The sequence below is a fragment of the Nyctibius grandis genome, chromosome 8 (assembly GCF_013368605.1).
Source record: "Nyctibius grandis isolate bNycGra1 chromosome 8, bNycGra1.pri, whole genome shotgun sequence".
In the NCBI taxonomy this organism is placed as follows: domain Eukaryota; kingdom Metazoa; phylum Chordata; class Aves; order Nyctibiiformes; family Nyctibiidae; genus Nyctibius; species Nyctibius grandis.
In genome coordinates this window covers 30521095-30537007 of record NC_090665.1, presented here as the reverse complement: position 1 = coordinate 30537007, position 15913 = coordinate 30521095, and the positions used below count along the sequence as shown (strand labels likewise).

At 38.3% G+C, this 15913-nt stretch overlaps 1 protein-coding gene across 1 annotated transcript in view; it reads left to right on the top strand.

Moving 5' to 3' along the window:
- Positions 1–15913, top strand: part of SLC44A3 (solute carrier family 44 member 3) — a 43404-nt gene that overhangs the window by 11806 nt on the left and 15685 nt on the right. Inside the window, exons 9-11 of the mRNA XM_068406101.1 lie at positions 526–712; positions 8838–9003; positions 15034–15190. Of these exons, the coding sequence (XP_068262202.1) occupies positions 526–712; positions 8838–9003; positions 15034–15190 (510 nt within the window). The remainder of the gene's footprint in view (positions 1–525; positions 713–8837; positions 9004–15033; positions 15191–15913) is intronic.

The following is a 15913-nucleotide window of genomic DNA, read 5'->3' as shown; positions in this document are numbered from 1 at the left end:
TGGGGTTTTTTTGGGGAAAAATATAATTTATTTAAATGAGGTTTCATTTTATGTCTGCTTTTCTTCCATACATACACAGCTCTCAAATTAGTTTGGTTGTGCTACTGTCCTTTCTGTAGAAAAGGACTGGTCATCCTATCATTGTGAACAGTAGCAAGCTGACCTGAGTAGGAAGAAAGTTTATGATGTACAGGGTACGTGAAAGCAATGTGTAGCATGTAACATACACTTGTGTTTGCTGTAAAGCAAAACTGACTGTTTCCATTGGGTGAATTGCAGTTTTATGAATCCTATTTTGTTTTAAGGAAACAGTAGTAATGATTTCAGAAAATCAGATTTTAATTCATAGGCTTTTTGATAATATAGGCAGTGTCTTAGAATGCTTTTCCAGTGCGCAGTGAATTTGTGTGAAATGCCTTGCTGTCATGTCTTTGTAATCTGTACCACCTGATCCCACATTTGACAACTCTGATACTTTTCTTAAGGAAAAAACCCAACAATTTGTCTTTTTATTTCCTGTAACAGGTTGTTCTACTTTCCCTTATACTTGTACTAAGAAAGAGGCTTCAGTTCACTGTACAGCTCTTTCGGATTGTTGGTAAAATCATTGGCAGAATTCCTTTCCTCCTGTTCCAACCACTCTGGACCTTCCTGATTCTCATTGTGTTCTGGGCATTCTGGGTTGCTGTACTACTTAGCTTAGGAACTGCAGGTAAGTATATGCTTTCCATGTTTTTGGATAAATGCTGTCTGTTTCCTAAGTTCACTTCTTAAATATGAGACCTCCTGGTGTTAGTGTACAAAATGTGGGCTAGCATTGTTACACAGCTGTGTTACTCTTTCCTTTTTTCGTTTATTTTTTTCCCCCACTGGTTGGAGTCTTCAACATTGCCATAGTTCTGTCAGTCATAGCACTACAGAAGAGAGATTTTTGCTCCTGTATGTGGATTTTAGTTTTGTTCTTTCTCAGTTACTTAATTTATGATTAGATTGTGGTAGATACAGTATATGTTTGATGTATTTAAATGAAGAAAGTAACAGAAAGGAGGAGACAGCTTTTAGTGCAGTTGTTATGAAATGAGAATGTTAATCTCCTCTGACTATAAACAATATCCAGGCAGAATGTTGTTTCTGAGCAGTAGTTTAATGACAACTGCTCTCATTATTTAGATTGGTACAATAGTATTTGGATTAATCCAGAGGTTCTTGCAGTTGTAGGGGAGGTGCTCTGTAGAAATAGTCAATCACTACAAAAGATCTGCATGAACAGATTTTGAGTATGGAAGTGGTATTACTGAGGGACAAACCACTGTAAGATCTGCCACTGATTGAACCGGGGTAATTTGGACGCTGTCTCTTAGCCCAGCATCATGCCCACCAAGGGAGGGGGAGGTTGTTCTTCTGTGCAACATCACCCAAAGAAGGGATGCTAAACTCTGTGTGGCTCTGGGAATAACTCCTCATGCAGATATCAGCCTTTCTACATAGGAAGCATTATGATTTGGGGGTTGTTTTTTTTTTTTTTTCATTTTAAATTTCTAAGGCCACTGCTAGGAGTCAGTTGTTGTCCTTTGGGTTGGAGCTGATGCAGAACTGATGCAGATAGAGGCAGTTGTTTGTCATTCCCATATTTGTTCATGGGTTTTCTATTTTCTGAATCTTGGCAGTAGTTTCTGTGTGGAACACCAAACGCAGCCGAGCTCTTCAAATGCTTATGTGTTGCCATTTCATCTTGTGTTTCCACCACCCCTTGAGATGGTGGTAGCAGAAACTCTGTACAGGCTTACAGATGTCTGCCAGGCCAGAGAAGCCTCCAGCCTTTCTGTAGCTGAGCCCGTTTGGCAAAACTGGCAGTATTCCCCACCTCCATGGGTCAGGTACCTTATTCCTCTTCCATCACAACTGTTTCCATCTCAGTCTCACCCTGTTAATTCTAGCTCTGTACAAGACCCACCTCACTTGTAACATGAGAGTCCTTCTGTCTGAGTCCATACTGGCATTGCAAATCACTCCCCCATTGCGTAGGCTAGACTAGGATCTGTTTCCCTCCAGCTTTCATTGAAGAGTCATGCAGGTTTGCAAGGATCTCTCTGTTTCTGCTGCCTTTCCTCCAGTAGCTCATGTCTGTCAGAAATGGCTGCTTGAAGCACTTGTCTGGCTGATAACCTGCTTCTCCTGCAAAATGGTCAGACATAGCAAGGCTGAATGTCCAACCTGCAGCCTCTTTGTGAGTTGTTCCTGGCTGACTAAATAGTCACGCAGATTCACTTTGCTTTAGGTGTCATGGATATTCCTTCTCCACACTCCTCTGAGTTGGATTTTTCCCTTTACGGAGGCAGCGTTACATGCTAGATACAGCTTTGTGTGGTTGTTAGCTTTTCTGCAAAATCTTCATCCCATTTATGCATGTATCAGCCAGGCAGCAGTAATTTTCAAACTGGCCTTGTGGGGTACCTTATCACTGGTTCAGACCAGTCCTTTATAGAAAGGAGCATCTCCTGAGCTATCAACCAACTGTTCATTTCATGCACCTGCTTGGACAGATGCAATTTGAGATAAACATTAACTGTAGTAAATCTACTAGCAGGTAAATAAAATGAATGATAACACACAGATTTGCTAAATATGTAATCAACAATAACTATTAGAGGAAATATTACATCCTTGATGTTAAGCTGACCTGGCCCATTACCCACAGGAAAATTCACTGGTACTTTTAATATGCACACGTAAGGATGTGAAGCTTGCCCTTGTTAAATCTAAATTTAGAAAATGCCAGCTGGGTCTGTTGTATTTGAAAGCTTTTGGAAACGGAGCAATCATTAGAAGAGTAGAAATATTTTAGCTCATATGACAGAAACAGTTTGATGATAAGGGCAGGATGGGGAACTAGTCAGGTATTTCCTGGATGCCTTTACAGACTTTGCAGGAAAGTAGTGACTTGCACATTATATCCGAAAGCAAATTCCACGTGTATTCACAGGGAAATAAAACCCAATGACAACTGCCTTTGAGAGGCTTTTTATGCTTTTTCCATGTTGTCCCACTTTCCTTCGTTGGTTATATTCTCTGTTCCCTGCTAGACATTTCCATTCAACTTTTTTTTTTTTTTCTGCCTGCTTGGAGAGTAGGATTCAAACAGTTTGTGACCTGCTGTTACATTCATAGTGCAGCACATGTCTCCCGGCTCAAAGGTATTTTATTTCTTGACTTCTCCCTACCATAATAGGAATGCTGATGTTCCCAGTGAGTGATACAAACAGTACAGTGCAGAAGGCAGCATAATCTTGCTACACAGTAGAGCAATGTTGAAGTTTCTAGGATGCTCTCAGTTTTGAAAGCATTGACTGTTTGCAGATTTAGTGTAAGAAGGGAAGGTCATTTCCAGTCACTTAACTGCCAATATATTGCCCATATGAGGAATCTAGTAAAACATACATTTCGACTGAGATCTTCTGCTAGGATATTTTTAGTGTTGATGTCAATCCTTGTAAGATTTTTCTGTTAACAATTAGTGTGGTAATGTTTAGAAGAGAATGTGCATTTGATAAATAATCCAAACCAGTTAAATGGTGGCTGTTGTTACCCAACAGGTGTAAACGGAATTCTTAGCAAAGTCCAGGGGTTGAGGTGTTTATGTAAATGGCATGTAAATGACCTGCAGCAGTGTCAGTGTCCACTAGGTGCCGATAAAGTAGTGTGAGAAAGTTTCTTCTGAATCTGCTCAGTTGTTTACTGCTGTTCTGATTACAGAATAACTCCTCCTGAGAGGAGTTCGAAGACAACAAAGGCAATTTTAGCATCTTAATGATCTAGGGAGGTAGTGAAGTATTGTTTTATCCAGCTATCAAGTTGAGATTTGTCGACGTGGCACAGGAGGTCGGTGTCAGCAGGAAGTATGGTAGTTGTTTGGATTTCCAGTCCCATGCTCTACCTTTGTTTTGTAGTTCAAAACTTGGACAAATGAACAGTAGACTAGATTTGGTATTGAGAATATTCCTTCAGATTTTATTTCAAATTTTCAGCCCAAATATGAGTCCTCTGCAATGCTGCCTGTTAAAGCAGCTCACAGTAGGATAGCTCGTTGGGGGTTGTTTTGCTGTTCTAGGATGACTAGTACTTACACATCCTGTAAAAATAAATAAATATAGTGCTATATAGTTAATAATAAATTGGCAGAACAGCTTTGCATTTTCTACTAGTTTTCTACAATCGCCCTGTAAATGGAAGACATTTCTTTTGATTTTGAGTTTGGGGGACTTTTCGCAACAGCTGAGAGTACTTCTCTGACGATCTCACAAGATATCCTCTCTTTGAGCAATTTTTTTTCTGTTGACAAATAGTTGACTATCCAGGATCAGTCTATAAAATACAGGTGGTAGTTTTCTTGGGTTTGATACTTTGACTTTTTATTCTCACGAATACATTTACTGGGGCTGTGCAGACTATTTTTAAAATGCAAATATACCAAGAAAGCCGAAAAAATGAAATGTTTACAAAGACACTAGTCTTTTGTCTAATACAGAGAAATGGGCAAGTGAAACTGGCTTGCTGCTGTGCTGCACCTGTTCTTAACATTTTCCTTGAGTCTTCACTAGTTATATAATATTTATAGCATCTCTGCATCTTACAGCTCTGGAGCACTTGGTCCTCACTTCAGCTGTGGTGCACCTGATCGTAATGCGACCACACAGACACCTTACTTACATCCCCTCCAAAAGTTAGTGTTACTCTGAGAGAAGACGAACTTCTTGGGAGCTATAGGAAACTATAGCCCACACTTGGAAAGGTACTTATGCGCATGACTAACTTGAAACACAGGGATAATCCTATTAAAATCAGTGGGACTATTTATGCATTTTAAGGTAGGCACCTGCTTAAGTACCTTGATAATTCAGAATCTGTAAGAGGGAGCAGAGACTGAGTGAATTCCAAACCTAGAAAACTAGGAGAAATGCCAGACTCCACGAGACTTGAGACAGCACAGTGGCACCAGTTAGAACCATTAGCTGGCTAGGAATGGAATTCAGCTGTGCTTTGGAAAAGCTGGTATGTTTTAGAGTCATGGAGTCTTACTGTTGCTAATTTGTGTGGCATTTCACTGCAGAACTGAAGTGGCCATGTGGCACAGCAAAGCATGTCTTTCAACTTTTCAGCATGCAGAAGCTATGAAGTCCACATGGCATAAATCTTATGGATGTAGTGTAGGATGAGAAGCTGGTGTGAGATTTTTTGTAATGAAGGTGCATCCTACAGGCAAGTGAGCAATAAAACTGCCACATGAGTGCGTGCACTAGCAAAACCAGTGATAAAAATGTATTTCCTGCAGTCAGCTAGCTTAGCTGTAAATACCACTACATGGAAAAAAGCTAAATAAAATAACACAATAAATTCTGTTGCAGGAGGCATGAAGATACAGTGTATGATGCCAGAACCTTTCCTTACTTAGCAGTGGGAAGGGCATATCATATTTTCACATTAACAGGAACTGATAAACAGGCTCTCAGTATTTTCTGGTCAGTGGTTCTTTGTTTCTGATAAGGAAATTGCTGAACCAGCCTTCCCAGGAATTTTCATCCCTTACAACGGCCTACTGCTGCAGGCATCAGCAAAACCTTGCAGCAGCAGTTACCGAGTAAGAGCACCTGCCATGAGTCTGAAAGCACCAAAATGTAGTCAGTGATACTGCACGTGCACACTGACTTTTGTATCATTGCATTGCTGTGCTGACTGACGTAATGGCACAGCACTGAGCTGCAGAGTCTGATAGAGAAACTCTTCTGAATTCTTCTGCACACACTTGTGCCTGTTTGCATTGTTAACAACACTTCTTTGAAGTATTTGCAGCAGTTCAGCATTTGTACTGATCAGAGGCTTTCAGATTTGGTGATTCAGCTGTAGGGACTTCAGTTCTTTACTGACTTCTTAATGTTATCACTAAGAGTGAATAGTACACCAGAAAGATTTGTGGTTATGTAGTTGGAGAAGAACATTCTGTTGACAAATTAAACTGTATTTCAAGGCTTGTTGAGAAAGTTTAGCTTGTGTGAACAGATAGATGACAGTGGAGTGATGAGGAAAATGGCATATACTTTTCTCAGCAGGGTATCAAGGATAGCTTTAAAGTTTATCTGTGCTACTAAGACTGACATATGAAAAATAGTATTGCATGTAATTCTGTGGACAAAATTATGCATGCACGGTAGGCCCAGAAGACAGGGAATCAGTCAGACATGTATGTTTACATTAGTAAACAGATTTCTGTGAAGTAACAAAAACAGTTTACCATATCTAGACAGCAAAGTGATCAATGGTGAACTCACAGGTGGATGTGCCTAGTTTCTGTGCAGCAGAGTACAGCACTGTGCCCATGCACATGTGTAAGGTTGGCCAGGAAAGACAAAGCTGTAACTGTTGGTACTGCAGGTGGTTATTTCAGCAGGCTGATAAAAAGCAAACAGAATTAGTTTACCATACATATGTTTGTCAGTCTTCATGACAAAACCTACAGAAGCAAAGCCTGAAATGTGCCTTTTTTTTGGAAAACAATTGTTCAGGTGGATTGTCTGGTGGAAAATGTGCTTAATTCTGCTGCCAAGTGGTATAGTGTCTCTGCATAAACATGGAGAGGTAGGAGACCTTCTTGTATCTCATTGACCTGTCATTTGCATAAGTTCCCTCAGTAAGGGCTACAGACTATGGTTATTGAGCATATTTGACTAGTTGTGTGTGCTGCAGGAAAATGGCAATCTAGAGCCTCTGGAAGAAGTAAGTGTGTTTAAAAATTCCTTGAATTCAGAACAAGAAGGAATGGTATAGCACAAAGCTTATTTTAATGTACCACAGTGAATGAATCTATACTCAAAAATTTCCCTAAAAAAGAAAACCAAACAACTTTTGCATCCAAACTTAAAACCAGGGGAGAAGAAATCTGAGATATGAGTAGTAGCTTTTCCACACCATCAAGTATCTTGCATTTTGCAGGCTTAAAATACATTTGAATATAATGGAAGCAACAATATTTCTGTGAATGACCAACCATACAGCACTGCAAAGAGCTTGCCTGCTTAGCTAAAATTTCCTTTCGGAAAACAAAATAGCTAGAACATATGTCTGTGTTTGCGCTTCAGCAAAGGCTGCCTTGAAGAACAAGTCTGATACAGCACCTACAAACTCCTCCTTGAGGCTAGCTGTACTCTGTTGATGGATGCAAGTCTTGATTACAAGAGTGCTGAGAATAAGATTGACTCAGCTCTAGGAAGAATGCTTAGTTTGTATGCTATAAATCTATTCATAGACTTACTCTTTTCTTCTTGCCCTTGAATAGCGAATAGCTCTTCTCTGGGCATCTAAGAGGGATGAGTTTCTTGTAGTGCTAATGTTATAGGAGTAAAATAATTCAATTTATTTTATGCAATACATATTTAAGCTAACCATATAATAATTATGCGCCCATTTAGCATTTTTTGATCCTTTCAAAGCACTTTAAAATCATTTTGCAGTGCTACTGTGGAGTCGATGAATACTTTTCATAATTTACAGACAAACAGACCTTGGTTCTGAAGACTTATAAAGCTTGTCTAAACCTGATGGTATTAATGAAAGCAAATCTTTATTGTTTCTACTTTTAGGTATTCTTGAGTACGAACTCTGTGGCTATAGAAAAATAGGACAGAAATAAGTGAACCATTTCATAGATTTGGGCTTTATATCTGTGGTAGTTTTGAACTTGAAGGTGGTGCGCTGTCCTCTGGGAGAACATGAAGTATGAAGTTATAATGCTGTTCTAACAGTAATAGACAATTCTATGTCTCACTTTTTTATTTCTTTCATGGAGTTAGAATAAGAAACTGCTCACCTCCAGAGATCGTTTTATTCTGTGAATATGTTTATCTTTGGGGTTAATAAGCTTGGTAAACTAAAAGAATAGCTGGTTGTGGACCTGGAGACCTTTCACTAGGAACAAATGTCCCAATGCCATTATCCCCTGACTAGACTTCAGGTCCAAGGAGCATAAATGGGTTTGCATAGAGAAAGGTCTGATTGCCAAGTTATCTGAGTTACCCTCACCTATTGTGAAAAGCCATCTATTGAATATGGAATAAATTATTTGTTATTAACAGAATTGGAGGTAATTTCTTTTAGCTTGAATAAGTGATTTTGTCAATGTTCCTGAATACATTAGTAACATTGGAGCACATACTACTGTACAGATGTCTGCTTTTTTTTTTTTTTTTTTGACAGGCTGCCTTTATGTGCCTGTATTTTGCACAAAGATTGCAAAGTATAGAGGACAGAAAACGATTTGCCATGCTTCTAATTAGTAATAGGAATTAAAATATTTTTTTTTTTTGTTGCAATGGTATGTTATGCATTCTTAATATTTTTCTGCAGTCTTTCTCTTTTGCTTCTTATAAAAAAAATGTAAAGCATTTCATAACTGACTGAATTTATTTCAAATTCGAGTGAAGAAAATTAAGAGTTCATTTACTTCTGAAGCATTTGATTACTCAAATCTTGAGTAATGTTTTCTTAGAAGTCTTTACTAATTTGTAGCTGTCCTCTTGACTTTATTGGCAGCTGTGTCTCAATCCCAATTTAAACCCACGCATTTGCTTTTTGTAAGATTTTATTTTTCAAAATTCTATTTGAAGTACAAAATTTTTGCTCTCTGACTTTGTTAGAATGGATAGAATTAAATAGCACCTGAATTTATTTTTTTTATAATTTTATTGAAGAAAATTTAAGAAAAAGGGTATAGAGCACTTATATGTACCTTTTTTTTTCCCCCTCATCTGGTGTGTTATAATAATACAGTGGTGTAATCCCAACTCCAGGTACTGCACAAACTACTTCAGGAGGACAGGTAGAATACAGATCTCTCTCTGGAATTTCCTACATGGCATGGTATCATTTCGTTGGCCTTATCTGGACTAGTGAATTCATTCTTGCCTGTCAGCAAATGACGATTGCAGGGGCAGTGGTTACTTGTTACTTCAACAGGTGAGTGCAGAATATCCCCCATATAGTTTTGGGGATTTTCCAGCATTTGCTTTCAATCTTTTTCTAGGCAAAATAGTCTCAAATAGACCGCAATTTATGTCAATATCTTGGAATCCAATTTAATATAAAATAGTGTTGGTTGTTGCAAGATCTCGAGTAAGATTTTACAATCTGTACGATATTAATGTGACTCACCCCTACTGCTGGAGTTAGCTGGCCAAGTTGAGCTTTGATACAACCCAACAGAGATCAGTTGACTCTGGTGAAATTGCCATTCATAAGGCACAGGCTGCATTTGACCCTTTTCCAGGAGACTGCATGAGCTCCAAATGGAGATGCAATATACAGCTACTTGGTAATTTCATGTATTCATAGGCAGTTTGACCTCTTCCTAAGTGTTCATCCCTGCTCTGTGTTTGCATTTCTTCTGACTGCGTAAATGCCTGATCTGATACTCTTTTTTTCATTCTGTGCAGATATGTTAACTGTAAATGCTTTAACACAACTGTTAAGAATTTAGCGATGTGTAAACAAACTTTCTTGATTTGTATATTGCCGTGAAATGTAAATGTGGAGGAAATGAGGAAAAATCTCTACTTTTCATGATTTATACTGTTTTTTAGACTTGCAGTATTGTGAAATGAAATTATATTGGTTTCATGCACTGGAGTGGTGCTATCCTGTCATTGCAGGGGGAGATTTAAATCTCACAATACATTGTTGAGTTTTTTGACAATGAAGAGAGTAGTATCCTGAAAGCATTTTTCCTCATAAATATTTTATGAGATCTCTCACCCTCATTGCTCTGTTCCTCTACACCCAGTGATGAGATTTTCTGATCAGTGAAAACCTCTGTCATTTTAAGGCATTTCTTCATTTTCTTTTGGAGGAATATGGTGATAATCTCAATCTGTTGGAAAATTAGCCCTTGAGGAAGGTGACCTGAGAGTGAGTCAGGAACCTGGCAGGAGAGGGACCCTGGAGCACTGGGTGTAGCCACCTGGGACAGTCAGGCTCAGGTGGCTGAAAAGGGAGGCTTTGGGCTTCTCCTAAACCTAGGCAGCAGGTTTCTGTCGATGGTCGCTAGAATGTATCCCTGTATGTTTCAGTTGCTGATAGAAAGGCCTCCTGCAGAAAGGTTTCCAAGTGGTCTGCTCCGCTCCGCCCTGCACAGACAGCAGCACGGGCCCTGCTTGCAGGAGAGACTCTGTAAGGATTTCCCGCTGGAGCTGACAGCGGCTCTGCTCCAGCCAAAGCAGGGAAGCTGGAAGACCTGGTAACAGCCAGTGCCCACCATTGTTTTAAGTGATGTTTTGTCATGCCATCCAAAAGGCCAAAGCAGGGCAGTGTGTAGTGCATGGTGTATCAGGGGCCTGTCTCTGCTAGGATTCTCTACGCAGCCAACAGCCATTGCCACTGAACTGGTGCTAGTAAAAGAGCAGAAAAAAACAAAAATGCTGCTTTTTCAAAGGTTGAGATCTGTACGCAGTCTCACCCTACTATTGTGCATGCCATGATAGGACCCGAAAAGGGAGGAACTCGCATTTCTTATGTCATCTCCTTTTTCCTATTGAAGCTCCAAACACAAGTCACTAGCATGACTGTGGTTCTGTGGGTAATGGTCTGCTCTTTTCTTATAAGCAGGTTTATGTTCCTCAAGCTTTAGCAATTGATTCAGCTTTAGCAGCTGAATGCTGAGGCACTAAGGGTTCATTTAAATTGGCTTGCTTGAGAAAGCACAGCAAAGAAATGCAGTTTCACTGACTTACTGGGTTGTGTGCTGCAGTGCATTTTGGTACCACACACCATCTAAATCCCCAAGGCAAAGATATTGTCTATATCTTTTTCACACAGAGCAGGGAAGCACCTGTAGAAACCATTGTGATGACATTTACTGCTCTGTTAGGGTCTTCTGCTTTCCAGCTATTTTTTACTGCTGCAGGAACTGACTGCAGAGTACAGAAGGTTCCTGCACCCAATTGTATTGAAATAATTTTGTACATCTACTGTCAAGCTCTCCTCTTTCTTGCCAGGTGACATGTACTGTGTTGAGAGAGTTGTGCTTGGAAGGAGAAATGCAATTTTTCTGTGGTGATGATCCCTCTTCCTGGCCTTTAGGCTGTCAGCACAGATCTGCAGAGACGCAGAGCAGGGTAGGAATGGGGAGAGGATGGTTAGCTGCAAGAGCTGTCGCACCATCAAGGGCAAGGGTTATCTCAAGCTGTTCCAGCAATTCTGAGCTTGTCTGCTGTGTGTTTTTAATGTATTCCCTGGGGCAGCATCGTAAAGGCATGTCACAAGAGTTTGTTTATGATACCTCACAGAGATGCTTTCTTCTTGGCTTGTAAGTGCTCTGAGGAAATGGCACAGCCTTTCCCTGCGGAAATCTCCTTCCACAGCTCACGCAGCAATGTGCTGCATGGTCAACAGCCACAGTGGAGATGCAAATGGAGAGGGCAGGGGGGTCATTTTAGCTGGATTAGCTTTACAGGTGACATACGTTTGACCTGTAATACCACCACTGAAATGGATTTTGCCTTCTTTTACTTCAGATGAAACAAGACTACATGAAAGATTTTATTAATTTAATAAAACAAATAGAACTTTTTTGCTTAATGATTACTTTTTATGACTTGTGAAAAGGACTCAGTCTTATAAAAAATGATCTTTGTTACTATTGCTGTTTTACATGAGGGTTTATTTTCATCTTAGTGTGCTTAGGTGTTGTGTGTGTATTTACCTTTTCAGTGAGATGAGGCTTTTTACCTCCCTGGGATTAAAGGAAGGTGGTATGGTAACTTGACCCCTGTCACAGGCATCACTGTCCTGTCTGTGTTTGAGCTTATTCAGTAACTCCAATGCATGTATGTCGCTGCACAGGGATGAAATTAAGGAGATATATAAGCATTTGCAGGATTGGGGTTTTCCACCTGACTCTAAAGTGTTCAGCACCACAACTTCCGATAGGTTCAGTGCGAGGTGAAATACATACAACTCCCAGTAAGTCAAAAATCCAGGTTTATGGATTTGCACCAAAGTCATTGAGAGATTAACTAGGACCGAATTTTGAAAGGATTCCTCTTCCCTTTTCAAATACATCTGCAATATTTATGAGCATCCTTTGCCCTACTTACATACTTGACCTAACCCATGTAAAAAAGCCATCAGCACGTATGTAGTCAGACCTGTCCCTTGTGGTTTTGAGAGCAGGTAAAAGTGCAGTTGGAAGTACAGTCTGATAATGTCTCTTTTATTACAAATCTTGTAATTTATTGTACTTGTTTAAAAACTGAGATTCATATTTACATATATGATTCATTCCTCAACACTTCTGAAGTATTTTACGCTAAATCTCTTTTTAGGCAGTCTTTGAAATAGATGAGGCAGGATTGAAGCAAACTATAAGCACAGGTCTGAAAAGGACAGGCTTTTAAAGAAATGCTTTTTTTTCCCTTTCAAATGTCTATGTCTTTTGGGTGTGTCAAGATTACATTTTTTCTTCACACAAAAAAGTGGTTTTAAAATGAAAGCTGAGATGCATGTGTGATCATTTGATTCAAGGAACTCAAGAAAGAGATCGAGTGTCACAGAGCTCACAAGAAAATAAAGACAATTGGCAGCACTGAAGAAAGAAAATTATTACAAGATGATGTGCTATTGAGTACAGGTTCACAGGATTTTGGAATAGTAGTGTTCTATGTAAATCAAACAATCCTGTGGTAACATAAAATAGGAATACCAAAGAGGAAAAGAAAGCTGTGGCCCTAATCAGTCTTATAACCAGTTCTATCAGCAGATTCCTGTTTTGTCCTGATACCTTGGGTGCATGCTGTGGGATCTACATGCACAGAATTCACTGCACAACATGAACTGCCTACAAAACCTTATGCATATGGCTGACTGTGTGCTTGTGCTAAAGTCATTTCAGGATTGCAGCCATATAATGTACAAATCTGGGTGAAACTTCATCCTTAAGGGTAATTGGGTGTAGGCAGATGATTGAGCCAATCTTGAACTGTTTAGAGTCACAAGCATCGCTTCTTGTTGTGTTTAGCTAGCCATTTTCCTATGTTTCCTACCCTGTGCCAGAATTACAAGGAAAATGTTTGTTCTTTTTCAAATCTGTTTGGAAGCAAAGCAAGAAACCTCATCAGACCCTGTTCCTGTGAGAATTCCTTTGCTAGGAAAAGGTGTGGAAAAGCATGTGTAGAAATTTATCTAACCTGACCTTCAAATTCTGAGATTCCTGCTGATTAATCAGTCCTGTTAAAAATATCAAAACCCTTAATTTTTCTTGTCAGTAGTGAGTAAATTATTAATAGAAGTGTAAACTTTGTCCTTTCTGTATTTCTCACCCTTGGTTAACATTTAACTTGCAGAAACTTAATCTTTTATATTCTGAGATCTGACTGAGACTGTCATCTGTAAGGTAGTATATGAGGGAAAAGGAAACAATGGTACTGTATGGATAGAATAACTCATCTATATTGTGGTGTGTGTGTTTCTAACACAGAAACCTCATGACTTAAAAAAAAACCAACCGCCTTATTCAGTGTAAAATTCCACTATCCCCCAAGCTGTTCCCCTAGTTGTAAGACCAAAAATAGTAAATGCAGCAACTGCTTTGCCGGAATTTCCTATTTAAAATAATGTGGTATATTCACATATTTAAATACAACTTCTTTCCTGCAAAGTATTTTGTGTTTTGAATGAACTGCAGTGATGCCTTCAGGATTCTTGCAGAACTGTGATACCTATCTTGATGAAGTGTGTATGATTTAAATCCTTGCAGAAGTGAGGATTTAATAAAAAGACATTTGTAGAGCTTTTTAGCCCCAGTCACTCTCTTATCACTGCCTTTTTATTTTTTAGTTTCTTGTGCAAACTTTTAGTTTTTCCACATAACAGAGGTTTTGAAGGTTATGAAAATAGGACATCTTATTTGTAATAAAGGTCTGATCTTTACTTAACTGCTTAGTCAAACTGCTGCTGGCTCTGTTGCCTAAGTACATTTTTCAGGGTTGAGCCAATTGCTTAAGAGTTGCTTTATAGAAGGGCTATTTATGACTATTGATCAGTGGGGTTTTTTTTAATCCTCTGAAATATTTTTTAAGGTATTTATAGTGTTAATCTAATTGATTTGAAGAGGGGTGGGGGCGTGGCTTTAAGTTCATTTCCTGGTTTTCATATAAATTCTTGAGAGCTGTGTCACACTACTCTCTGTAAATGATTGACATTAAACTGACCTTTATAAAGGAACCAAGAAAATAAAACTTGTATTTGGGATTCTTAGGCCAATTTTTTTGTCTTTGCTTTTCAATTTTGGGAAACACATTATTTCTCCAAAACAGTACAGGTTAGTGTGCAGTAGAATTACAAGCTTTTCAGGCCAAATTATAATCCTGAACATATAGTATGATATTCCTTTTTTGTGTATTCAATTTATAACAAATCCTTTTGAGTGAAAAAAAAAAAGTATTAATTATCTGAACAAAATTTAAAACAAAATTTGGCCAAATTGCAGCAATAAAAGTAGATAGTAGGTCTCAATTTTACGTGTGAGAGCTTGTGATATTTTTTCTAGTTTTAATTTTACCACTAAAGCAGAAATAGCGGATTCATTCCTTCAGACTAAAATCATGCAGAAACAACAGTCAAATAAAAGATTGCAGAGAAGAAGAGAAGTGAAAGAAACTGGAGAGTGGTGTTCAAGGGAGCATTCTCAGATGTTGTTCACTTCTGATATTTTCCATTGTAGGTTTTTTCTAGATATTTTTCCATTACTGAATACATCAAAACAGTCATCATTGCTTAAGAATTAAACTAATCCAATAAAAGTTATAAACTTGGCTGCTGTCCTTTGGACTAAGGTGAACATTCAGATAAATTCAGTAGGAAAACTTGAGTTGTTCAAGTGGGAAAGCAGACACCAGCTTAATTCTTTAAATTTCCGAATACTGAAAAGATACAATGTATATCTTCTTAAATAAGTTTCTAAAACATTTTAAAATTGTTTGTTTTTCTTTCTAGAAATAAAAATAGCCCACCACCTCACCCAGTCCTGTCTTCCGTATCAGTTCTTTTTTGCTATCATCTAGGAACTGCTGTAAAAGGCTCATTTCTAATCACAATACTGAGAATACCAAGGATCATTCTCTTGTACCTTTATAATATCCTAAAACAAAAGGTAGGTATATACTTCTGTAACACTATAAAAATAGTAGTTAAAACATGAAATTCGTGGGAAAAAATGTGAAGAATATACTTCTTGCTTGAAAATGGATGATATGATGTGGATTTTATATTTTAGCCCATTTTCTTCATTAAGAAAGCTTTCTCTTTGTGCTTCCTTTATTTCTCTCAACTCAGATATTTTTAAAAGCAGAAAACACCAATATTAAAACCCACCCTTATTTAGTGTTTATATAGAAAGTTTTTTGTGAAGTATAAAGGAAAAATTTGGCAGAATGCTCTCTATAAAATTTTTGCATCATAAATTTTAAAAAAGCACAGGTAAGTAAGTACATTATTGTTGCATATAAAATATCTTATAGGAAAGATTTCATCTGCCTTGTAGTATGAGTTTCTAGAAAGAATGTAGCAAATAAGAACTATTCCAGAGATTTGTATAGGATCCAAACCACATCTTTTAAGATACATAAAAAATATAGTTGGGCTGTTTTGATAGTTGCTTGCCGCCTTTCTGTCTTTCATGCATCTCTGCATCTCTTCTGCTGGAACCATATCATTGCAGTTAGTTCTGGTGCTTTGGCAAGGAGACAGGGCTGTCATGACTGCACAGGTCTGATTTTAGAGGAAGATTTAGGCAAAGTTTTTAAATGTAGGTTTTTTCCTCTACAGTTTACCTTGGCCTTGAAGAATGTTATGTATAGTAATGACAGGGTATTTA